At 35.1% G+C, this 26,013-nt stretch overlaps 2 protein-coding genes across 6 annotated transcripts in view; both read left to right on the top strand.

The window, feature by feature from the left end:
* The window catches only part of RAD54B (RAD54 homolog B), a 126,719-nt gene that overhangs the window by 33,780 nt on the left and 66,926 nt on the right, over positions 1-26,013 (top strand). The window contains exon 4 of one of the 5 annotated variants that reach the window (XM_054498683.1): positions 8,617-9,328. The exons of the other annotated variants lie outside the window; for them this stretch is intronic. Within the exon in view, the coding sequence (XP_054354658.1) occupies positions 8,617-8,666 (50 nt within the window). The 3' untranslated portion in view covers positions 8,667-9,328. Of the gene's footprint in view, positions 1-8,616; positions 9,329-26,013 lie in introns of those variants that run through there. 5 annotated transcript variants of the gene reach the window in all.
* Positions 4,055-9,328, top strand: FSBP (fibrinogen silencer binding protein). Its single transcript, XM_054498684.2, has 2 exons — positions 4,055-4,792; positions 8,617-9,328. The coding sequence occupies exons 1-2, from the start codon at positions 4,419-4,421 to the stop codon at positions 9,140-9,142; spliced, it is 900 nt and encodes a 299-aa protein (XP_054354659.1). The 5' UTR covers positions 4,055-4,418; the 3' UTR covers positions 9,143-9,328.

The raw sequence follows: 26,013 nt of genomic DNA, 5'->3' as shown, positions 1-26,013 counted from the left end.
AAACCTCTCAGACACCGAGTTGTAGAAGGAAGGGCTTTATTCAGCTGGGAGCATCGGCAAGCTACTGTCTTAAGATCCGAGCTCCCTGAGTGCACAATTTCTGTCCCTTTTAAGGACTCACAACACTAAAGATTTCACATGAAAGGGTTGTGATTGATTTGAGCAAGCAGGGGGTACGTGACAGGGGCTGCATGCACCAGTGGTCAGAGTGAGACAGAACAGAGCAGGGAGTTTCACAATGTTCTTTCATACAATGCCTGGAATCTATGGGTAACATCGGATTCTAAGTCATCAGTTAATTTTTAACTACTAGGTTTAGGCCAGGCAGGCCCAGGCCTGGTTTTGGACCTGGCCCCGGGCTGCCTGTCTTTGATTTCACTTCGTTGTTTTTTTCTTAAAACAGGTACTGAGTATAAAACAATATAAAACAATATGAGAGGGTCTCTCTCTTCCCTCAGGTGGGGCCATGGGGTTTGTGGTACTGAGCTCTTAACCTTTGAGATCTAACACTATCTCCTGATAGTGTTGGAAAGTTGAATTAGAGGATACCCAGCTCCTCTCCACTGCAGAACTTACTTCTTGCTTGGTGTGTGGGGAGAAACTCCCACACATTTGGTCACACAAGTCTTCCGTGTTGATTGTTGTGGTGTGAGAGCAGAGGAAAAACAGTTTGAGTTTTTCACTCTCAGACAGCACAATGATTCTTCATAAAACTCTATGACTACACCAACGAGCATTGGCAAAGAACAAAAAATTATTCAATTTCTTTTACCAGTTCCATAAACTGGCAGTGATTCATAGCATGTACACATATATTCGTAATGTTCTTCACAACTGTATCCATGATAACCTTTTCATAGTCTGCTTTAGAAAGTCCTGCATAGTATTTTCCACTCAATTCTGCATCAGTAGTATAGCTTCTTTTAATTTTAAAACTTGTCCATTCTATTTTTAAACTAGAAAGATAATTTTATTGTAACATAATCAAAACAGTAATATTTCAGATTAATCATCAATTACAATGTACATAGGTTATCACTAATTTGTGCTGTCTGCATTGAGGACTAAGCTCTGATTTTTTTTTTTTAATCTTGCCCAAATTCCTATCTAAGGGGTCTGGGGAATCATGCTGTATAAACCATACATTCTCATCAGATGGTTTTATTTAACCCTATATATCATGACTTACTTTCCAATCTGACTCTGGCATAACATGGAAGAAAATAAAAATATTTTACCCCAAAACATGTTTCTCTGCCATATCTTGAAATGGTCCTGCAAAGCCATCCCTTGTAGGAAAAATCCACATTCTGTAGAGAATCCACTTTTCCCCTTGTTTTCCTTCCTTCCTTTCTAGATCCAGGAGATAATCAACTAAGAGCCAGGCACTCTTTTAGGTCTGATAATAAACAGTATACAACCTGTTCTCTCTGAAGTCTGCTATCTGAGAGCTTCCTCTGCACAATAAAACTTGGTGCCTACAATCCTTTATCTTAACCTGAACATACATTTCCTTTCTATTGATCCCAGGTCTTCAGATAAACTCAACCAATTGTAAACCAGAAAACGTTTATAGCCCGGAACGCCGCGCCACCCCCCGCCCCCCCGCCCCCACCTTGAATTGTCCTGCTTTTCTGAACTAAACCGATGTATTTCTTAAATGTATTTGGTTAATGTCTCATACTAAAATATATAAAACTAAGCTATACCCGAACCACCTTGGCACATGTTCTCAGGGCCACCTGAGGGCTGTGTCTTGGGCCATGGTCACTCATATTTGGCTCAGAATCAATCTCTAAAAATATTTTATACAGAGTTTGACTCTTTTCGTTAACAGCATGATATATTCAAACACACTATGATCTGCGTCTTTCATTTTAATGCTGCCTGGAGTAGACCATGATATGGATGTATTGTATGCTTTTAACTCCAACTGATGTGCTTTTAGATTGCTTCCACTGTATGCAACTACAAAGAATGCTTTGTTGCTCCCATGTGCATTTTGAGTATTTTTCTAAGGTAGATTCTGAGACATAAAATTACCACAATTTTAGAGGATTTCCTACTCATGTAAAATATTAGTAGATACTCCCAGATCACCATCCAAAATGTCATTTTACACTCCCTTCAGTGGTACAGAAGAGTAGTCTTTCCCTTTTATCCTTTTCCACTCTTGGAGTCTTCTTTTTTTTCTTTTTTTGAGGCAGGGTCTCGCTCTGTCACCGAGGCTGGAGTGCAGTGGCATGATCATGGCTTAGTGCAGCCTCAACCTCTTGAGCTCAAGTGATCCTTCCACTTCAGGTTCCCGAATAGCTGGAACTACAGGCACATGCCACCATACCTGGCTAATTTTTGTATTTTTTGTAGACATGGGGTTTCTCCATGTTGCCCAGTCTGGTCTTGAACTTCTGTGCTCAAGTAATCCTTGGCCTCTCAAAACTGTGGTATTACAGGCCCATGTGCCACTGAGCCCGGCCTCACTCTTGGCATTTTAAGTCTTAAAAATTTTTGCTAATCTATGAATGAAAATCATTTTTAGTATACATTTCCCTGATAACTAGTGAGATTGAACATTTTTTCATATTTTAGTAGTATTTCATTCTTAACATAATACCTGTATTTCTTCTGAAAATAACAAAATAATTATCTAAAGTATATACCCTGTGTTCTGTAATACCTGTATTTCTTCTGAAAATAACAAAATAATTACCTAAATAAAGTATATACCCTATGTTCTTTCTTTGGTTCTCTTTTAATGTTCTAAAAGCTCAGAAAAGGCTAGAATGATTTTGAGTACCTGTGGTCCAGTCGTTGTTGGGGCAGGTCGATTTTCTTTTTGCATCTCTATGGACAAGAATCATTTGCATTACTGATTTCTACAATTTACAGAGCTGTGAAACTGCTCAAAGATAATGAAAGGGTAGAACTATTATGGAATCAAATTACTCAGTAGGGTATACCAGACAACACCTAGCATTCCATAGAACATCCAGCAATCTTTCACTGTCTTCTGAAAGATAATACACTTAAAGCTTTTAACACATGGGTTCGCAGTAAGAGCTCAGTAAATTTAATTTGCTTCTCCATTGTTAAAAGAATGAAAAACAAGATAATTGAGAATTTATAGCATTTCTGTGGAACTACAGTTCCCTGGATAGGTGCTGTATCTAGATTCATTTTTGATTTCATTGGGTCTTGCACAGTGCCTGGGAGCATTTATATACGTGGTCAGTAATTAAAAACAATTTATTTTTCCTACCTCTCTATCACAGTTGTTCAATAATAGTTTTATTGGATAGAACTATGTTCAAGTATGTTCTAATTTATTCCCCTATCTGGAAAAACATGTATATTGTGAGAAAATAGGTTTGTCTTGCTTACATTATTATGTATCATATATTTTCATACTGGGATTAACAAATATATTCTAAGCACTGAAACTGGTGGCCTTGAAAATGGCTAGACTAGCTGTTTCCTTTCATAGTCCAAACTGTGTGAATATAGCTAAATAAAAAATCTGGCTCTATTATAATAGCAAATGCGATTTCGTATGTGGAGTCTTAAGGCGTGATTATACTGTTTCTCATCATGAATAGTGATTTTTTTACACATGATAAGGCAGGCTAGCAAATTCACATACATTACGGCTAGAATAATCCATTGCTTTAAAAACATGATTTTTACCTGCTTTTTAGATTGAGTGTTCTATAAAAATTTTTTCTTAACTGAAAAAAATATGCAGAGGCTAATGTAGACTGTAAAATGAAGGAGAAGCTTAGCTTTACTGTGGAGTCTGGGTCTGGGTGTAACCTAACTAGCTAGAGGATATGCAATTCCTGATTGACAGCAGATCCAGCATTATGCAGATTTTGTAAGGGAGAACACTCAGCTCAGAAACAGTGATGAGAGGCTCTGTTAGGAATTACTACATTCACCACTCCTATCTTTTAGTTTTCTGTCTACTGGATTTGTAAATAAATAGCACAAAACAGTTCCTCTTTTGTTTTTATTAAAGTGATCCTGCAATGCAGTTCAGTCTGTCAGCTAGGCATACATGTGTGAAATTTGATATTCTCACTAAATTAGCTAATTTTTAGCTGTGTTCCATGCTTATCTCTAGACCTTTGTGTATTAAATCCTGTCTCGAGCTGTTCCCTTTATACACAAGTGTGTTTTGCTTGTGCCTTCCTGTCTTCTTCAGTGAGAAGCTTTATGTAGGTCAGGCTTGGCTTAAGCAGATTTCCTGAACCTGCGTCAGCTTAAGCTGGAGGAATTTTAATAAACCCTCCCCTGTAGGCGTGGGCCTAAATGAGGCTAGCCTAGTTAAGCCTGATCTTTTTCTGTTTGTGAAAAGAGCTGAGCAGAGCTGAAGGCTGCATGGTGGTTTCAGAAACTGCCTACTTAATTTGAAAAGAACAATGGTAGGAAAGGCTAGATCTTCCAATTTTACCTTATCTGAAAAGCTTGATTTGCTAAAGCTTGTGAAGCCATATGTGAAAATTCTCGAAGAACACACTAATAAACATTCAGTAATAGTAGAAAAGAATAGATGTTGGGATATCATAGCAGTTAACTATAATGCAATTGGAGTAGACCGCCCTCCTCGAACAGCACAGGGCCTACGCACCCTTTATAAAAGGCTCAAAGAATATGCCAAACAGGAGCTATTGCAGCAAAAAGAGACCCAATCAGATTTTAAAAGCAATATTTCTGAGCCAACCAAGAAAGTTATGGAGATGATTCCCCAGATTTCCAGTTTTTGCCTGGTAAGAGACAGGAACCACATACAAAGGTAAGCTTTATTTTGTTTTGTTATGGAAAATTATGGCGCCTCCTATCTATTGGGCTTTGGCTTAGTCGTGATAGAGATATGCATAGTAAGCATCCCCACAACGGGAGCAATGAATAGTGTCTTTGTTTTGCATTTTTTAAAAAGAGAAAAGTGAGGCTATGAGGAATTTTTCTGTTGTATTTAAGCTACTTTTTACTGTCTTCCCCTCCCCCTTCCCTCCTGTAGTTTCTAAAAGTAAAGGTTAGGGAGGAATAAGTGGGTTGAAATTTGTGACATCACTTCATAAACTTCTTAAGCTTTAAAATTAAATTATTTAGTTTGCTTCTGAGAGATACTTTTTTTCTCATTTAAGATTACATTTCACTGGAATTTTCAATTTTATATAAAATTTATATAAAGTTAGCAGTTTCTAGAGAAATGGGACCTTGCTTTTTTATGAATTGTCATTGTCTACACTTATTGAATATACGTTAACTAACAAATATAACTAAAATCAATAAGTAAACTTGTTAATGGCATGATTGTGTATATGAAGACAGTTTAAATTATTTTTCTAACACGTTTAAAATAAAGATGAACACAACTAAAGGGAGTTAATGTCTAATTAGGGATTCAGTTTACTTAATAAAATTAAAAGTTTTTTTTTGTTGTTGTTTTTATTCCTTAATGGTCTAGTTTCACTTTGATCTTGGGTCATATAGGAAAGAGTAAGCTTTCTCTTACTGCTTTGCAAGGGTATCAAATTATGAATTTTAAAATACCCCTAAGAGCAACTGGGTTTTTTTAGAGTTAGAAGCAATTTTTTGGTTAAACTTGTGTTCTATGTAACTATTTGCCTTGGAATTTTCAAAAGTATTATCTTGCCACTAATTCAGATTGTTACCTCTGGCAAAATATAAAAATGGCAGCTACATTCTTATTCTGAACCATTTAGGGTAATTTAAACAAATTGTAAACTCCTTGTTAGTTTGAGGAGCCTTTCAAACAAAGCTTTACACAATGTGCTTTTCTATTGGTGGAAGAGGCATTATATAAGCAAATTATTGATTACTATGAAATCCCTTTGAAATTAGGAGAGAAACAGAAAAAAACCACTTTGTAGCCAAGTGCATATGTTATTTTGGTAATTTACTAGGAAAGTATTTTTGAGCCTGGCTTCTTACCAGATACTGCTTATTTCTACTTGATAGCATAGTAAAAAAATATCACCAGTGGGAATCCGGGACATGAATACACAGTGGATTAATTCTTGGGGCCACTGGTTAAAATGTTCACTGTGATGACAAATTATGAAATCCCAATAGCTGGATATCCAGAAAACTACACAGTAAAATTGTTTTATACTATGCTACTTATGCAGAATTTTCTCCCCCTCGAACCATGGAGAAAAGTGTTTTTGCATTGCAGGTATAAAACTGTACCCTTTGGTTAGTAGGTATAGGTTTTTATAATTTGAAAACGACATGTAGAAACTGTAATTTTAGTTAGTTGCATATTTTAAAAATACAGTGAGTAGAAGAAAAATAATGTATAAATATACAAGTATCTGGTTACATTTTGACTATTTGTGTGTGTGAATATTTACAATATTCACACGAAAAATCTTTTGGGATATCAACATTTCTCTGATAAAAATGAGTTGATTTGTGCATTTCTATACCTATGGCTTAAATAATACCAATTTGTTAGGTTTTAAAGGGAAGAATATAAGAAACATGCCTTTTAAATTCTTACGTTACTGTGTCTACACTGACATTTTCTCCGTATTAGCTTATTTCTTTTATATATATATTTAATGTGCTTATATTTATTTGACATCATCCTTGAATCTTAATCATCTCAGAAGTTTATAATTATTCTATAATCTTAACTATACTTCTACATAAATATGCCTGTTAATCTTACCAAACTCTTCCTTTTTAATAAGGAAAATACTAGTGTTTGCGTTAACATACTTAAAAATATCTACCTGTTTTGTAAGGCTATTTATTTTCTGTAACTCACATTGACTTATGTCTTTATTTTTACCTCTTCCTAATATCAGTTTATATTTTGTGTTTTTGTAAACTGATCTTCAAAGTTCTGATTCTCAAGTCCTTCTCTGTCATTTTTGTGACCTGCTCTAAAGCTTTTTTTCTCCCTTTTTACATTGTTATGCCTTAGTTGTAATGTTTTAGCTAAAATGGAATGGAATGTTCCAGATATAAGGCATATTTTTAATTTACTTGGAAGTATTATGTCTATGTTTATACTCTATTTTACATACTAATTTGAAATAGTAATTATGTGGTTTTAAAAACTTAATTTTCATATGCAATTTTAACCTTTTCCCATTCCAGGTTTTAGCAGAGCTATTAATAGAAGCAGAGCTTGCTACTTTCAATTACATTTATAATTAATTGTTTTGTTTTTGGAAATAATAAAATGAGACAGAGACAAGAACAAAAATGAATTTATATAACCTACAAATAGATTTTTTATTATATACTATATATATGTTTCATTTTGTCTCTTAGATAAATATCTGATATTTCTGGCAATTTAATGCCATTAGTAAGTAACGTATGGGTAATTTTAATCTTTTTCTATGCATTCTGCTTGAACTTGTTCCAGCATTTTAATCATCCATGTAGAATGTATTCTTTTAATTATGTTTCTTATTATATATAAAATCTTCTCTAAATAATATTAAATAAAATATTTCCATAATGTTCAATAATCTAATTTCCCTTTATAACTTTTATTTTTAAGTTAGGCAGAAGCATTAATTAAAAAAAACAACTTCAAGGAGCAGATATTTTTGATTCACAGCTTCATGTTATACATAAAATTATGTTTATAAAACAGAATTCTAAGGTTTATTGCATTTATAATATCATAACTTGTTATGTTGAAGCTTAAATTATGCTAAAGCTGTAGTTGTCTCCACTGGGAATGCATATTTGGTGGAAATTATGTGTAAATTTAATAAACCTTTATTTAATATATCTGTATAGGCCATTAAAAATGTTTCATTAAAAAATCATTTAGTTTGTTTTTTTTCAGTCATTCAACACATAATGAGCACCTACTAGGTTCTAAGTACAGTACCTACTAGGTACTGAATATACAGTTATGGATTAAAACCATTGCTCTTGTGAACTTTACCTGACCAGTGATTGAAAGACTTAAAGAGCAACTGAGTCATGTGGTTCAGGATAGGTAAAAGGGAAGTTTTTCCTATCAGATAAAGGCATCTGAAATAAGAAAGTTAGGATAACCTCCAGTAGTTGAGCATATCCCAAAGCCATATACAATCTTTATGTTTTATTTTGTGGGCAAATGCAGAAATCAGTACCTCCCATAGATGGCCTTTCACTGTCCTTTTAGAAGTTATGGGCCTTCGTGGTTTTAAAATCAGTCCAGGAGAGCAGAAGCCGGAGGTCTGGGGCTAAGGTATGGGGATAATAAGACTGAGAATGCATTAAATGGCTCTTTACACCATTTGAAAACCTTAGGGTTGTGGGAAAGATTGGTGTCTGTTTGACAACATGAAAACTGGCTTTTCTTTTTTATTTTCTTCATTGGCCTTCTATAATATTTATAATTTCCTGCTCCTTAAAAGCACAATTTTAAAGTTAAGGATGGGGGAGATCTGTGAGTATATATTATTGAAATCCCAATCTTAGTCACTTTAATGTATTTCAAGTGTTTAAGATTTTTTTTTGTTTTGTAACTTTATAGTCTTAAAGCTTTATAATTTAATGTATATTAAAATTATGCTATAAATATACACTTTTTCTTCATTTGATTTACATATTATAATGCTTTTTTGTGTGCTGTAGTGCAAACTTGGATGAGGAGGCACAGGCTGGTACCAGTTCACTACAGGTAATGTTGGATCACCATCCTGTTGCTATTACAGTGGAGGTGAAGCAAGAAGAAGACATTAAACCACCTCCTCCACTGGTTTTAAATTCTCAACAGAGTGATACTTTAGAGCAAAGAGAAGAACATGAATTAGTACATGTTATGGAAAGATCCTTGTCGCCTTCACTTTCCTCTGTCGATATGAGAATGACATCGTCTCCATCTTCTATTCCAAGGAGAGATGATTTTTTTCGGCATGAGAGTGGTGAACACTTTAGGTCACTATTAGGGTATGATCCTCAGATCCTGCAAATGTTGAAAGAGGAGCATCAGATAATTTTAGAAAATCAAAAAAATTTTGGATTGTATGTTCAGGAGAAGAGGGATGGATTGAAAAGAAGGCAGCAGCTAGAGGAAGAGCTACTAAGAGCAAAAATTGAAGTGGAGAAGCTGAAAGCAATTCGCTTACGGCATGATCTACCTGAATATAACAGTCTCTAAGTTTTTTTTTTCAATCTTGCAATTTGATAATTTTGATTTTGGCCAAATTACTTTATTTTGGGAATATCCTGAAACAGAATACACGTTCTTGAAAAATGTTGTTAATCTCTATTATGGAAAAACTTTTTTGATATAATTTTCTAATTATTTTCTTTTGAGATATTAAAATTTACTGGTTGGTTGGCATGGTTATAGTTTTTTTGTCTTCTTTTTTTTCCCCTAAGTTTAATTGTTGACCTTACAAAAGATATTTTATTCTGATCACTAAGATATACACAAATACATATACAAACACATTCTTTCAAAGTTCTGAGTCTTCAACATTTTTAGTTAGAACTTTGAAAGCTGTAATTAGAGATTTTTAAGTCAGTCTGATTTAGGAGCTATACTAACCTAATACCAAGAAGCTTGTCTGTATGACATTGGTTTTTATGCTTTTATCTTTTGAAGGAGTAAATCCTAGGATTTTAGAGATGGAAGATATTTGGGGAACAATTTTTTCCATCTCTGCAGTTTAGGGGTAATGAAACAGGTCCAGGGAGAACTCAATGACTTACTTAGGGTAACAAAGCTATTTATGGCAGAGCAGAGACCAGCACTCAGTTTTTCTTTGTGTAATTTCCGTCCCATTATTCGATAGAATTAAATATCCACTAAAATATTCTCTAGATTTAAATATTAGAAGCATTTCTTTCATTAAAATTGCCTTTAAAGATTGTTAGGTTGTGAAATCAGGATAATTATATCAGTTACCCTCATTCTCTCTCTATTTTTGTTCCAGCAAAATAGATAAGGTATTCCATTGAAGCTATTATATATTTTGGCTGTGTGATTTAAAGACATGTCTTAATTCATTTTGAATGTCCTGTTCTGGAAAAAATTTCTTTCACAGTAAAAATCAGAATGAACAAAATTAAAATTTTATGTATAAGTATTGTTATTTTAGTATTCATGGAAATAAAACCTCAATTCTTAAAGCATACATGTTAAATTTATATTAAATCTCTATGTGTATGTTACTTAAGAATTTCTATTTTTGCTGGGGTTTTGTTGAGAAAGGATTTTTAAGCCAAGTTTTAGAATGGGGTGGGTGTAATTTCAGCAGTGAAGGGGGACCATGGGTGTTTGAAGTCAAGAGTGAGAAGCTGGAAAAAAGACAAAAGAATGGGAAAAAGTGGATTGAGTATATAAGCACAAATGCAGTGCTAAGCCATTGATTTTAAGTGAATGTAGGAGAGTCAATTTGGGCTGTGGTATCCTGGACTAGGAAGGACATCTCCCTGGACTAGGTAGGGTAGCTGCTGTTCAGCTCCAGCAGAATTTTCACATGTGGGGATAAACCAGAAATCTGCATTTTTTAATGCAGAATCTTCCAATTATAAAATGTTTGCAAATAACACAAAATGCTTTTAAAACATTATACAGACAACATGTGAGTGGGCCTCTTTGAGCCATTGGGCTTCCACTTTGTGGCCTTTGGAGTAGAGCAATGGTTTTCCAAGTGTGGGTCCTGACCAGCAGCATCAGCATCACTTGAGAACTTGTTAGAAACGTAAATCCATTTCCAGCTGAATTAGAAACCCTGGGGATGTCAGCAATCTCTTTTAATAAACCCTTTAGAGATTCTGATGCATGCTAAAGTTTGAGAACCAGTGAAACAGAGTATTTTGGAACCTCGCTTGGTGCCTAAATCATACTAGTCTCAAAATTTTTGTCGAAGAGTAGTTGAAAGTGAACTGAGGGATATAAATTTGGATGATGGTTGGTACCAGATTATGAATTACATTACTTTTTTTTTTTTTTTTTTTTGAGATGGAGTCTTGCTTTGTCACCTAGGTTGGAGTGCAGTGGTGTGATCTTGGCTCACTGCAGTCTCCGTTTCCTGGGTTCAAGCGATTCTCCTGCCTCAGCTTCCCAAGTAGCTGGGACTACAGGTGCAGCACCACGTCTGGATAATTTTATGTGTTTTTAGTAGAGACGGGGTTTCACTGTGTTAGCCAGGATGGTCTTGATCTCCTGACCTCGTGATCTGCCCGCCTCGGCCTCCCAAAGTGCTGGGATTATAGGCGTGAGCCACCGTGCCAGCCTAAATACTATTTTTAATGAGTCAGACTTAACGTACAATGGGAAGCCATTGAATGCTTTGAATTAGGGGGCTAATTTGATTATAGTTGTGATTTAGGAGGAGTGGCATTTGGGGACAGGCATTGTATTGGAAGAACTTAAATCAGAAATTTAAGTTATGGCTATAGAAATAGAAAAAAATGAACTCTTAAGGTACTATTTTAGCATGTTGACTGCTTAATTTCATTGGTTGGATTAAAAAGAGGGTGTTTTATAGCTGGTAGAGTTAACTTCTTTAATTATAAAGATGTCCTGGATACATCCTTTTGACAATGTTACCTTTTCTCTTTAATCTGTGCTATGACTTTTCTTTGAGTCTAATGAATCTTGTAATTCTTAATTTGAGGTAATGTTTCCCAGTATAATTCTAGTAAATACATCTTGGCAGTAGTAAGCTTTATTTTTTGAAATTATTGAAAGCACATATATGAGATGTAATTCACTTTACAGTTTCAGCATGCTACTAAGAATTGATAATGAATGTTCAATTTAAATGTTGGCTTTTACAGCAAATCAGAGTTTTCCCAAGTGTGTTCTGTGGAACATTAATTCTGTGAGATGTTTCTAGAAAACAGATCTGTGTTAAAAAAAAGTGCAGTGTACATCTTTTTTATTTTTGGTGGTTAGGTTCTAAAATAATTGTGGAAGGTAAAAATTATGTATATACAAAATAGCCCTTGAAAATTCCTTTGCTGCCCATAAAATAGCATAAATATAGTCTGCTATAATCATATTTTTCTCCAGCATTGTTTAAGATTGCTTTTTCTTTAGTGTGTTAGGTGACACAATTCATTAGCATTTAGGGGCTGTATACAATAAGAAACCTATTTTTACATATTTTTAAACACCAGAATCACACTCTTTGAGTTTACTGCAGCAACTTTTCCAAGTCAATCTTGTTTTTCTCCAAGTCAATCTTGTTTACTTTTAATTTGCAAAAGTTTAAATGCATATAATTCTGCTCATTGCCTACCTCCCCTTGTACAACCATGATTAACATAGTATAGTTTATGAGAATTCTGTATAAAGAAAATTATTTATTTGACCATAGAATCCTTTTCGGAGGCTGTTTATTATCTTACAGAGTATCTTAGGGTAATTTGGAACCAAACCTTTTTTTTTTCTTCTTTTTTGTATTGAGACGTTTTTGAGTTTGGGGACTACTTACTAACTAGTATTAGCAGTTTTTGTTGAGGACAAGTTTCATTAAGGGGAATATATAGGGGAAAGTTTGCTAGTACAATGGAATGTACACTTGGCCCTGTATCTGCACGTTTCACATCTGCACGTTGAACCACTGTGGATTGAAAATATTCAGGCAGAAAAATAAATAACAGTACAACAATAAAAAGTAATATGAAATTTAAAAAGACGATATAACTGAGGTAGGAGTTGGGCTAAGCCCCAGTTTTGGGGCTCACTTGTCCTGTATCCTAACAACTATTTACGTAGTATTTACATTAGGCATTGTAAGTAATCTAGAGATGATTTAAAGTATATGGAAGGATGTGTGTAAATTGTATGTGAATACACTTTATATATATATATATATAAGGGACTTGAGGATCTGTGGATCTTGATGGGGTAGGGGGTGTCCTGAAACCAATCCCCCTTGGACACTGAGGGATGACTATACACTTAAGCCACTAGACATCTTGCATACCATAGACAATTGTTTGGGGTCCATGAGCTTTAATTACAAAATGTAATGCTGGGAGAACACAGAGAAGAATGATTTTGTTTTTTAAATGTAGACTTGATTCTGTAGAAGTACACTACATTTGATAAATATACTAAGTATATAGATTATTTCATCCAATACATTAGTAATGTAGATAGTGGATAGCCACTTTCCTGTCTTTCTCTTATCCATATGAATGTAAATGGATATGTTGTTACAAGTTACGATTTTCTAAACTAGCTGTGATTTATAATGACATCCTGAGAAAAGTCAGTGAAACTCATTTCTAACGAATACCAGATTTCTTAAAATAGTCAAGTATTTTTCTTTTGTGTATGATGAGATACCAACTTGGTGTTATTTCATTTTTTTTTTTTTAAGGAGTCACTCTACCCTGTTCTATCTTTACTTATGTGAAAATGTTTAAAATATGAGTTTTTTTTCATGTGCCTTCTTTTGGAGTAATGTCAACTTTTAAATACACATGTTTAAATAACTTAGAGTGTAATAAATTGTGTTTAATATATACTGTAGATAATGATGGTTAAATGCTTTGTTAACACATGTTCTTTTAAATACAAGATAATACTTTGTACTGATTTGTGTACTTTTTTTGTGTGCCGTTAAGACAAATAATTCAGTACTGTAGAGGTAAAATTTTTTGATGAGGTATATTTGAAATACATTTATTTAGATGATTATGTTATAATAGATGGCCAATGTGCTATATCTAAATATCACATTTCATTTCTTTTTTCAAATGTTAAGAGCCACAGCTTCTCAAAATCAAATATTTGATGGTGAATTTGATTGTAAACACTTAAAAGTAATTAGATGAAATATGGTTGCATACTTAAACAAGAGTAAGTTCTTAGAATATGCAACCTAATTAAACATTAACAGTCAAGCAAAATCTTTGTATACGATTTTGATAAATTGTTCAATATATTTTTATATATCTTTTATATTGATTAAAGCCAGTAGTTATTATTTGAACATATTATTTATTTTTAGTTTCCAATTGCTTTGTAATAGTGGAAAGCAAAATAAATGAATAAATAAAAATAAAAATAAAAATAAAAATATCGCTCATATCAGTCCAGAGAACTTAAACTAAAAGGATATACCATTATAATTCCACTTTGCTAGCAAGTCTTTTTTGTTTTAAAATTTATGTGTGAATTTACCTCTGTTACAAAGTTTTTTTTTCCCTAACATTAAGAAACCTTTCAAACATACAGAAAAAGTTAAAAGATATTTATAGTAAGTATCCATATACCTACCACATGGATTATGCAATTAATGTTTTGCTATACTTGGTTTCATCACCTATTTATCCATCAATTCTTTTTTTTAAAGGAAAAATGTTACTTCGAAACAAGTTGTAGAATTAGAATAATTTACCCTTAAGTACTTCAGAATGAGTATTACTAGAGTTCACTATTTATTTGTGCATGTGTGTTTTTTAGGTAAGATTTGCATACAGTGAAATGCACAAATTTAAAAGATACCATTTGGGGAGTTTTGATCTACAACTGTGTAGCTCAAACCTCTGTCAAGAATTAGAACAACATCACCTCAGAAAGTCCTCTCTTGCCTGCTTCTAATCAGTCTTCTTGCACGTCAGGCAACCATTGTCCTAATTTAAAAAAAATTATAGATAAGTTTTGCCCATTCTAGAACTTCATGTAATTGGAATCATACAATATGCATACTTTGTTTCTGTTTTTTTCACCTATCTTAGTGTTTTTAATATTCATCCATGTTTATCCATCCTCCTATTAGTAGCTCATTGCTTTCTGTTGCTGAGCAGTATTCCATTGTATAAATACACCACACTTTGTTTATCCATTATCTTTTGATGGACTTCTTGGCAATTTCCATACTTTGGCTATTATGTATAAAGATTCTATGAATATTCTTGTGCAAGTTTTTCATGGACATAATACAAGTTAGGGAACCATACAGACTTAACCTCTAAGAAATTGCCAGACATTTTCTAAAGTGATTATATCATTTTACACTTCCATGAACAGGGTATGAGTTTTTTTTTTTTTTTTTTTAATTTTTGCAAAAGGCTGGGCATAGTGGCTCACACCTGTCATCCCCAGCACTTTGGGAGGCTGAGGCAGGTGGATCACTTGAGGCCAGGATTTCGAAACCAGCCTGGCCACCATGGTGAAACCCTGTCTCTACTAAAAATACAAAAATCAGCTTGGCGTGGTGGCAGGCACCTGTAATCCCAGCTACTCAGGAGGCTGAGGCAGGAGAATTGCTTGAATCTGGGAGGCAGAGGTTGCAGTGAGCCCTGATCACGCCACTGTACTCCAGCTTGGGCAACAGAGCAAGACCCTGTCTCAAAAACGAAACAAAACACCCTTTGCATGTTCAGTGACTGGAATGTCAGAAGTGAAATTGATGAATAATTTTTGTAATATTTAAGTGCATTCAAAATGCTGGGTAGGTAATTTAGATGTCTGGGAATATTGTAGTTTATTGGTTTTTTTTTCATTTTAGTACTAGTTGCATATATGCTCTGACATGAGGTATTGAAGAAATAAGAAATGTGTAGTCTCTGCTATGCTTATAAAACATAATTCTGAAAATGATCTTTAATGCAAAGAAATATCTTCTAGGTTTGTTTTATACTTATTGATACTTACATTTAGTTCACATTCAATCTGTTATTAGATAAAGAAAACTGAGTGATTATCAGTTTGAAGGGATTTGTATATTAATGTTTGTATGCTTTTTAGTATAATAAAAAGTGTTTCAATCTTAAATTTATATTGAAGTTATATGTTAATGCATATTAAACATTGTGGTAGGTTTTGGTAATTTTAAAACTCAAAACATGATCTGCAAGAGTACTTACATTCTTTATTGAATTTGATTATATGAGACATTTTAAATTTCATTTGTGCCATTGAAAACAATGTGTGTATTTAGAATTGTTAAACAAAAGAATATTAGGCTGGGTGTGGTGGCTCATGCCTGTAATACTAGCACTTTGTGAAGCTGAGGCAGGAGGATTGCTTGAGTCCAAGAGTTTGAGACCAACCTGAAGACCTCGTTTAAAAAAAAAAAAAAAAAGAATATTAAAGGCTTAGGTTTATGGGATGTACAATTAAGTCATTCAACTCCAGAGTGGCTATGCTTAGGAATCATTCACTAAGATGATAATGCCCACTATTAATATTAAATGACATTATTTCCCTTTATCAAAACATGGTTTTAAGCATCCTGCCTTTATGAATTTTTTTTTTTTTTTTTGAAATGGGGTCTCGCTTTGTCACCCAGGCTGGAGTACAGTGGCACAGTCACAGCTCACTGGAGCTTCAACCTCCTGGGCTCAAGCAACCTACCTGCCTCAACTTCCTGAGTAGCTGGAACCACAGGTGTGCACCACCATGCCCAGCTAATTGTTGTAGAGACAGAGTTTCGCCGTATTGTCCAGGCTGGTCTTGAACTCCTGGGCTTGAGTGATTCTCTCACCTTGGCCCCCCAAAGTGCTGGGATTACACCGTGCCAGCCGCCTTATGAGTCTTGCAGATAGACCTTCAAGTCTCTTGTTTATGCCGACCACTTTTTGATATTGATTTGGCAAGCATATTACAGGGTCAAGGGAAAAATAGATCAGAACCCAGTTTACAGTTAAGAAATTATAGAGTGGGATTGTTAGGGGTGGTTATTCTGGGACATAGCAAATTAGTCAATATTTTCTGTAATACAAGTAGTCTAGATATAGGAGGTTATGTTCCACTATTCCATGTTCCCAACGATCTTGTTTTTACCTTTTGAAATTATTCACCCTCTCTATTCCTTGCTGTATGGCCTACATAATTTTAAAAATGGGAGTAATTGAGAAAGGGACAAGGGCAAATGTTGATGGTGTAAACATTAAGGGACCACTTACTATGTGGCAGATACTGTTGTGTTTTACATATATTCACTAATCCTTGCTCACAGTAGGTTTTCGAGGTATTAGTATTATATTCATTTTATAGATTTATAAACTGGCACAAAGGAGTTAAGTAACTTACCTAGGGCCACAGAGCTAGTAAGAGGCAGACTTAAGACTCTAACCCAGCCAGTCTGTCTCCATAGTTCATGCCCTTCTGCTCTTCTGCAAAAGACAAGTGTATATCCGAGAATCTTATGGTATTTCAGAGTTACTTATAAGTAATTTCTGAATTATCAGAATTTAGTTATCTTGTTCATCGTTTTTTCTGGGGGCTGGTGGGATGGTGGCAGGGAGGGTCTTGGACATAACAGCCATTCTCTTAGACCCTGGGAATACAATACGGTATTTTACTCCAGGATGTTTTTCCTAGTCTTTCGATGAAGACATTCTTTTTACCCGCTCTTTAGGGTAAAAGGGGAAGTATGTTTTTCTCTTGGATAACCTAATAAAAAACAGAGAAACACATTTTAACTATGCAGAAAGATTTTGTCAGTTTTTAATTCAATGCACATTGACTGCTACTGGTAGAAATAATACAAAAAGAGAACTAATTAAAATTGACTAAAATTGCACACAGCAAAATTTTTTAGAGTTCAAAAACTAATTTAAGCATTCTGTCTTTTGTTAATGCTAAAAACCTCAAAACTTTATCTGGGAAGATCGGGCTTGGTAAAACAACAAAAATAACCCATGACAGCTACAAATTTATCTAAAAACTGGTAAGTTTTCTTGACTAAAACTTGTTGGATTAATACGATCCTGATAACATTTAGCTGTGCAAAATTTGACTCAGTAAAACTTCATTTGGTAGAAATTATGGTTATAAAAGAACATGTTCATAAAAGCTTTCACTGATCAATGAAATAATATGGTACATAAACAAGTGACTGAATCTTTGTTATAAAATTTACTTGGAAAATGATCCTGATGATAACAAGTTTTTTTTTTTTGAGATGGAGTCTGGCTCTGTTGCCTGGTCTGGAGTGCAGTGGCACGATCTTGGCTCACTGCAACTCCGCCTTCTGGGTTCAAGCAATTCTCCTGCCTCAGCCTCCTGAGTAGCTGGGACTATAGGCGCCTGGCACCATGCCCAGCTAATTTTTTGTATTTTTAGTAGAGATGGGGTTTCACCATGTTAGCCAGGATGGTCTTGATCTCCTGACCTTGTGATTAGCCTGCCTCGGCCTCCCAAAGTGTTGGGATTACAGGCATGAGCCACCGTGCCCGGCTGGTAGCAAGTCTTTGTCAATGAAAATAAAAATTGAGTAATAGTGGAAATGAGGACAGAGTTATATTCTAAAGCAACTCTTAATGAAAATGAATTTTAAGATAAATACATATATATGTATATTTATACATATTCTCTTTCCCAATTAGTCCCGTTTTTAAAATTTTGTAGGCCATACAGCAGGGAATGAGGGTGAATAATTCCAAAAGGTGAAAACAAGATCATTGGCAACACAGGATAGTGGAACATAGCTTCCTATATCTAGACTACTTGTATTATGAAAAATTGACTAATTTGCTGTGTCCCAGAATAACCACCCCTAACAATTATATATATATATAATTTTTTTGTGGTGAGGGGGCTTTCTAGAAAATTCTGAAACTGGATTTAGAATTGGCAAAAACTGGAAAATTCTGAAGGAGCTGTAACACTGTTAATTTTATATATATATATATATATATATATTTTTTTTTTTTTTTTTTTTGAGACGAACTCTCGCTCTATCGTCCAGGCTGGAGTGCCAGTGGAACGTTCTCGGCTCACTGCAACCTCCGCCTCCTGGATTCAAGCGATTCTCCTGTCTCAGCTACCCAAGTAGCTGGCACTACAGGCGTGTACTACCATGCCTGGCTAATTTTTGTATTTTTAGTGGAGATGGAGTTTCGCCATGTTGGCCAGGCTGGTCTCAAACTCCTGACCTCAGGTAATCCGCCCGCCTCAGCCTCCCAAAGTGCTGGGATTACAGGTGTGAACCACTGTGCCTGGTTGATAATTGTATTTTAATTGAATGTTTTTATAAACATTTAGTCAAAATGTACCTAGAGTCAAAATAGCAGTTTTTGAAAAGTATCTTGTTCTGTGAGTATGGTGATGAACAAATCAAAACATATTCTCAGGACTTTATAAGTTACTGGGGAAGGCTGACATTAAATAATTTGTTACATAACTAATTATTGAGATAATGTTGAGGTAATAGGGTGACTAGATCTAATTTGGCAATCGGAAATTTAAGTTGTACAGAGAGTAGAAGTTAATTTAGATAAGGGCATTAGAAGACAGATAAAAGTCTATAGCTGGAAATAGCACACTTCCTTCAAGATTACTAGGACTCATGGATTTTAAGCAAGAGGGATACATTATCAGATTTACATTTAAAAATAGATAACTATAATAAATGTGGAAAACGTTTTTAGAGAATAGAGGTGGCAAAAGACGCTCTCAGTAGACTTGTTGGGAAGCCCCTGCAGTAATACCAAAATTCAGATCAGAGATGAGTTGAAAAAAGTGGAGGCAATGGAGAAGGATACAATACATAGCTTTGAAAACCTGGTAGGGGGCAGAATTGTCTGGATTTTGTGGTTGATTGTCTGTGGGACTGAAAAAGTAGAGTGTCAAGGATGATTTCCAGTTTACTGGCTTGAATAAGGACGAGACATGGGGAAACCAAAGGAGAAACAATTTTTGGAGAAAAGATACGTGGACATGATGAGTTTGAGATGTTTATGAGATATGTGGACATGTCTGGGAGGCAATTGGATATGCAGATCAAGAGTTGTAATCTGGGCTAGAGAAAAAAAGGTTGTTAGTACCTGGGCGGCATTGAAGCCACTGAAGTGGACAGGCTACTTAAAGAGAAGTGGTGCACAGTGAGAGAACAGGGCCTAGAAGTCAGTTCTGAAGAACTCCAGTAAATAAAAGGTAAATGAAGTATGAACTGGCAAAGATGTCTAAGAAGAAGCAAGCAAGGAGGTAAGAGGAACATTTGAAGGATGTTAGAAAAGCTACAAAAGTATAGTTCAGTATTTCTGGGAGGAAGTAGTCAACATTGTCTAATGCTTTTGAGAACTTTGATTAGGACTAAAAACACAACCTGTGGGTTTATAGACAGAGTTCCTAGTAACCTTTAACAGGGTAGTTTAGGGGGAATGACTACTGGAAGCCATATTGGAGCAGTTAAGGAGTGATTGGGAATTTGAAGAAGCAGAGGCAGTGTGGGGGTGGCAGTGTTTGGATACTTGAAGTGGAAACAATGGGGTAGACAGCTTCTTATGGTAGGAAAACATCTCTTTTTTTTTTTTTTCTTTTGAGACCGAGTCTCGCTTGATTGCTCAGGCTGGAGTGCAGCGGTGTGATCTCGGCTCACTGCAACTTCCACCTCCAGGGTTCAGGTGATTCTTCTGCCTCAGCCTCCCGAGTAGCTGGGATTACAGACGCCCACCACCACGTCTGGCTAATTTCTGTATTTTTAGTAGAGACGGGGTTTCACCATGTTGGCCAAGCTTGTCTCGAATTCCTAACCTCAGGTGATCCGCCCGCCTTAGCCTCCCAAAGTGCTGGGATTACAGGCCTGAGCCACCGCGCAAGGCCAAGAACTTCTCTTTTTATGTATGTGTTTCTTCTTGCAATACATGTTTCTCCCTGAAATATAACATATTACATAATAATCTTGACTTTATTTTTCCATGCTATGTTTTTTCCCCATGATTTACTGTGGAGAAAAGAGTTTATTAAGTAGGAAGTCAAAGAGTGACCTTGTTAAGAACTCTTTGGGAGGCTGACGCAGACCGACTAGTCGCTTAAGCTCATGAATTCGACACCAGCCTGGGCAAAATGGTGAAACCCCGTCTACTGAAAATATGAAAAAAAAAAATTAGCCGGGCTTAGTGGTGCACGCCTGTAGTCCCAGCTACTCAGGATGCTCAGGTGGGAGGATTGCTTGAGCCCGGGAGGTGGAGGTTGCTGTGAACCAAGATCACACCACTGCACTCCAACCTGGGTGACGGAGTGAGACTCTGTCTTTAAAAAAAAAAAAAAAAAAAATCAAGTTTTCTTTGGCCCTTTTACTACAGCATGTCGATATATTGATTTAGAGTACAATCATGTTGCTTAATGACAGGAATATGTTCTGAGAAATGCATTGCTAGGTGATTTTGTTGATGTGTGAACATCGTGGAATGTACTTCCTCAAACCTAGATGGTATAGCCTGCTACATACCTAGGCTGTGTGGTATAGCCTATGGTTCCTAGACTGTAAACCTGTACTGCATGTGCTGTGCTGAACTGTAGACAGTTGTAACACAGTGGTATTTGTGTATCTAAACATGTCTAAAAATAGTAATATACAGTAAAAATATGGTATTAAGATGTTACGGGACCACCATCATATATGTGGTCTGTGGTTGATCAAAACCTTGTTGTGTGGTACATGACTGTATAGTAAAGTGTTTAATAATTTCTAGTAAGTGTGAGTGGGCTTATTTCAACCTCTTTTATTTTACTCTGTTAAATTGTTCATGTTGCTTTTTTTTTTTTGGTGGGGGCCAGGCTGTGAGAGAAGAGGGAGGAGTTTTTAAATGACCTGGGTTTATTTAAAATACTGTAATAGCCCCGTAACTTAGTCAGTACCTCCTATTAAAGAAAATATTAAATGGATTCTTAATTCTTCTAGCACAGTCAACACTTGTGTTCCATGTATTTTATTAGCATTTTACATATTAAAATTCAGTAGATTTATTTTTTGCTTTAATTTAATTTTTATTTATTTATTTATTTTTTTGAGATGGAGTTTCGCTCTTGTTGCCCAGGCTAGAGTGCAGTGGCACGATCTTGGCTTACTGCAACCTCCACCTTCTGGTTTCAAGCAATTCTCCTGCCTCAGCCTCCCGAGTAGCTGGGATTGCAGGCGCCCGCCACCACGCTTGGCTAATGTTTGTATTTTTAGTAGAGACCGGGTTTCACCATGTTGGTCAGGCTGGTCTCGAACTGCTGACCTCGTGATCCACCTGCCTTGGCCTCCGAAAGTGCTGGGATTACAGGCGTGAGCCACCGCGCCCAACCTTTTTGCTTTGATTTTAACAGTTCTTACTAATTGAAATTCTTTTATGCCTATTTTTTACTTAAATATTTTAAGTAAAATTCAGGGTTTAGATTCTACATATTGGCAATATGTCGGCTGATTGTTGAGGGTTTTCTGGTCAGATTAAAACTTTAAAGACATGAGAATCTTTTCTTTTTTTCTCAGGCACCTTCTTTAAGTGTAATGTGAAATTAGAGTCTAGCAAAGAGGAAATGAAGATACATTTAAAAATATCCTATCACTAATCAAATTCAAATTGCAGCATTAAGGAGATACCATTTCTGCCAATTAAATTGATAAAGATGAATTCACAGAAAAAGTTCATAGAAGCTTTATGATAGTCAAAGCTATCAAAATTAAGCTGAAAACTCAACTGTCTGTCACTATCCTATATAATAGTAAGGAACAAATTGTTGATACAGGCAACAATTTGGGATGAATCCCAAAGACATTATGCTGAATGGGAGAAATCATTTTTGAAATGGTTGTATACTGTATGATTCCATTTATTTGACATTCTCAAGAAGAAAACAATATTCATGGAAAACAGGTCAGTAATTGCAGGGGTTTTGGGTAGGGGGAGGGTGTGAGTATAAAGCAATAGCATGAGGGAGTCTTTTGAGATGATGGAATAATTCTATATCCTGATTGTGGTCATGGTGGTTCTGTGAATCTGTACATGTGTTAAAATTTGTAGAGCTGTACACCAGAAGAAAAATTCTATTTTACTGTATGAAAATTTAAAAAATAAAATAGTTAAAAATGGATAAAGGTGATGTTTTGTGCTGATGTAGGTGTAATGGGTGTAATGAAGTGGACACCCTTGCTTGGTGGGAATATCATTGATACAACCTTTTGTGGAGAAAAATTTGTCAGTCTAAATCAAGAATCTGAAAATCTTTAAATTCATTGGACTGGTAATTTCATTTCTTGGACTTTATCTTCCACAAATAACCAGAGATGCACAGATTGAGTATAATAGAGCTTAAAAAAAAAGTCCAGTAATAAGGGACTAATAATATGTAGAAATATATCCACAATAACATACGAAAAGAGAAGGGTAAAAAACTATCCACTACATCTACTGGGACATTAGAAGCACATTTCCCCCAAAAAAGTATCTGAAAAATGACCTGTTATCCATACACTCTCATTAGGGAAGGAAGGTCAGAAAACTGGAGGAGCTGCACTTAAGTCCTTTGTCTTCTTGGTTCCTGCTGAGGGCTCTAGCAGTCTGAATCCTTTCAGGAACTGATCAGAGTTCATTGGGTCATGCCAGACAGAGCTGACTCAAGCTGGATATGAATCATTTGTTTTCTCAGAAAAAAACTTTGGTGGTTGTGAGTATAATTTACTGGTTGAAGATAGCCAAGACTCACTTTCTAAATCCATGAATGCCAGTAATGAAGATACGATTTATCTGAATTCTAGTAGTGATAGATTTTCAGGCATTTGGCAGGTTGATTTACCTGGCTTGGAGATGTATAAGTTTTTTTTTTTTTTTTTCCCCAGACATATGTCTTCTTTTTCTTTCTTCTTCTTCTTCTTTTTTTTTTGGTGAATACCTAGCAGTGTAATGGCTGGTTATAGTAGGTGTATGTTTAACTTTTAAAGAGTCTGCGAAACCGTTTTCCAAACTGGTTGTATTGTTTGACATTCCTTCCAGCAGGATATGATATTTTCAGTTGCTCTATATCTTTACTAGTACTTACTGTGGCCAGTTTTTTTTTTTTTTTTTTTTTTTTTTTTAATTTTAGTCAATCTAATCAAGGTGTGGTGTTATTTCATTGTGTGTGTGTGTTTTAAACAGCTTTATTGAGATACAATTAACATACCATATGATTCAGTCATGTAAAGTGTACAATTCATTGTTTTTTAATATAGTCACAGTTAATGTGCAACCATCAGAACAGCCAGTTGCAGAATATTTTCAATACCTGAGAAAGAAACTTTTTACCTTTAGCTACCACCACCCTGCTTCCTAACCCCATCCTTACCCTCCAGCCTAAGCGACCATTAATCTATTTTCTGTCTCTAAGATTTTGCTGTTCTAGACATTTTATATGAATGGAATCCTAAAATATATGGCCTTTGTGACTGGCTTCTTTCACTTAGCATAAATGTTTTCAGGGTTCATCCGTGTTTTAGCATGTATCAGTACTTTGTTCTTTTTCTATGATGGAATTATATTCCATTGTATGCATATGCCACATTTTGTTTATCCATTTGTCAGTTGAATGCACATTTGGGTTGTTTCTACCTGTCAGCTATTATTAATAATCCTAGCTATAAACATTCATATGCAAGTTTTTTTTGTGGACATATGTTATTATTCTTTTGGGCATATACTTAGGAGTGTAATTGCTGTGTCATTTGGTAACTCTCGTTTAATTGTTTGAGCAACTGTCATGCTGGTTTTTCCAAAGTGCTGCACCATTTTATACTCCTGCCAGCAGGGTATGAGAGTTTTGATTTCTCCACATCCTCATCACACTTGTTTATTATCTGACTTTGTGATTCCAGCCATCCTAATGGTTGTGAAGTGGTATTTCAGGTTTTTAATATGTATTTTCTGGATGACTAATGATGTTAAGTATCTTTTTATGTGCTTATTGGTTTGTATATATCATTTTCTGAATTGTCTAAGACTTTTGCCTGTTTTCTATTGATTTGTTTGTTGTCTTATTTTTAAACTATAAGAATTCTTAGGCCGGGTGCAAAGGCTCATGCCTGTAATCCTAGCACTTTGGGAGGCCTAGGTGGGTGGATCACTTGAGGTCACAAATTCAAGAACAGCCTGGCTAACCTGGTGAAACCCCGTCTCTACTAAAAATACAAAAATTAGCTGAGCGTGGTGGTGGGTGACTGTAATCTCAGTTATGCGGGAGGCTGAGGCAGGAGAATCACTTGAATCCAGGAGACAGAGATTGCAGTGAGCCGAGATCACACCACTGCATTCCAGCCTGGGCTACAGAGCAAAACTCTGTCTCAAAAAAAAGAAAAAAAAAAAAAAGAATAATTACTCCGGATACAAGACCTTTGTCTTATTCATATGCTGTGAATATTTTACCCCAGCCAGTGGCTTCCCTTTTGTTTTTTTAATGGCATCTTTCAAAAAGCAAAAGTTTTAAATTCTGATAAAAGTTGATTAATAATTTTTGATTTTTATGTTTCGTGCTTTTGTATTCTAAGAAAGCTTTGTATATCCCGAGGTTACAAATATTTTATCCTGTGTTTTCTATTAGAGATTTTTTGTTTTAGGTTTTACATTTAGGTCTATCATTCATTTTGAGTTGAATTTTGTATATGGGGTGACTTAATGGTTGATGTTTATCTTTTCCAAATGTGTATCCAGTTGGTTTAGCAATGTTTGTTGAAAAGACTTTCCTTTCCTCATTGAATTTGCTTCCCCACCTTTGTTGAAAATAATTTCGCCGTATATGTGTGAATGGTTCTATTTCTTGCTTCTCTTCCAATGCATTGGAATGTCTATATGTCTTTTTTGGAGAGGAAGGGCAGTACCAAACTATCTTGATTATCACAGCATTGTTGTAAACATCCAACTTTGTTCTTTTCAAAAATTGCTTTGGTTAGTCTATGTTACTTTTATTTCCATATGAATTTTTAAATCAACTTGCCAATTTTACTAAAAATGTCCTGGGATTTTGATTGGTGTTGTGTTAAATATATTGATCATTTTGGGGAAAATTACTATCTTAACAAAATTGAATGTTCCAATTCATGAAATAGGAGCTGTGCTTATTTATAAGAGCTTTGTTAATTTTTTTCAACAAAGCTTTTTAATTTTAGTGTAGAAATCTGGGTTATCTTTTGTTAGATATTTTCCCAAGTATTTTGTATGTCTGTTTTTTGGAGCTACTGTGAATGGAATTTAAAAAATTTTATTTTTGATTATTTCTTGCTAGTCTATAAGAATACAGTTGATTTTTGCATATGAACCTTGCATCTTGTGACTCTGCTAAATTTATTCTTCTTTATTTTTAGATTCTCTGAGGAT

The sequence above is a fragment of the Pongo pygmaeus genome, chromosome 7, assembly GCF_028885625.2.
Source record: "Pongo pygmaeus isolate AG05252 chromosome 7, NHGRI_mPonPyg2-v2.0_pri, whole genome shotgun sequence".
NCBI lineage: Eukaryota > Metazoa > Chordata > Mammalia > Primates > Hominidae > Pongo > Pongo pygmaeus.
The sequence above is the reverse complement of the archived record's forward strand: the minus strand, read 5'-3'. Positions and strand labels throughout refer to the sequence as shown.

Bases quoted from the DNA above. Each gene is read 5' to 3' on its own strand.
- FSBP (XM_054498684.2), top strand. From the start codon at position 4,419: ATGGTAGGAAAGGCTAGATCTTCCAATTTTACCTTATCTGAAAAGCTT. The intron at 4,793-8,616 runs GTAAGCTTTATT...TGTGTGCTGTAG, and splicing joins GACAGGAACCACATACAAAG to TGCAAACTTGGATGAGGAGG.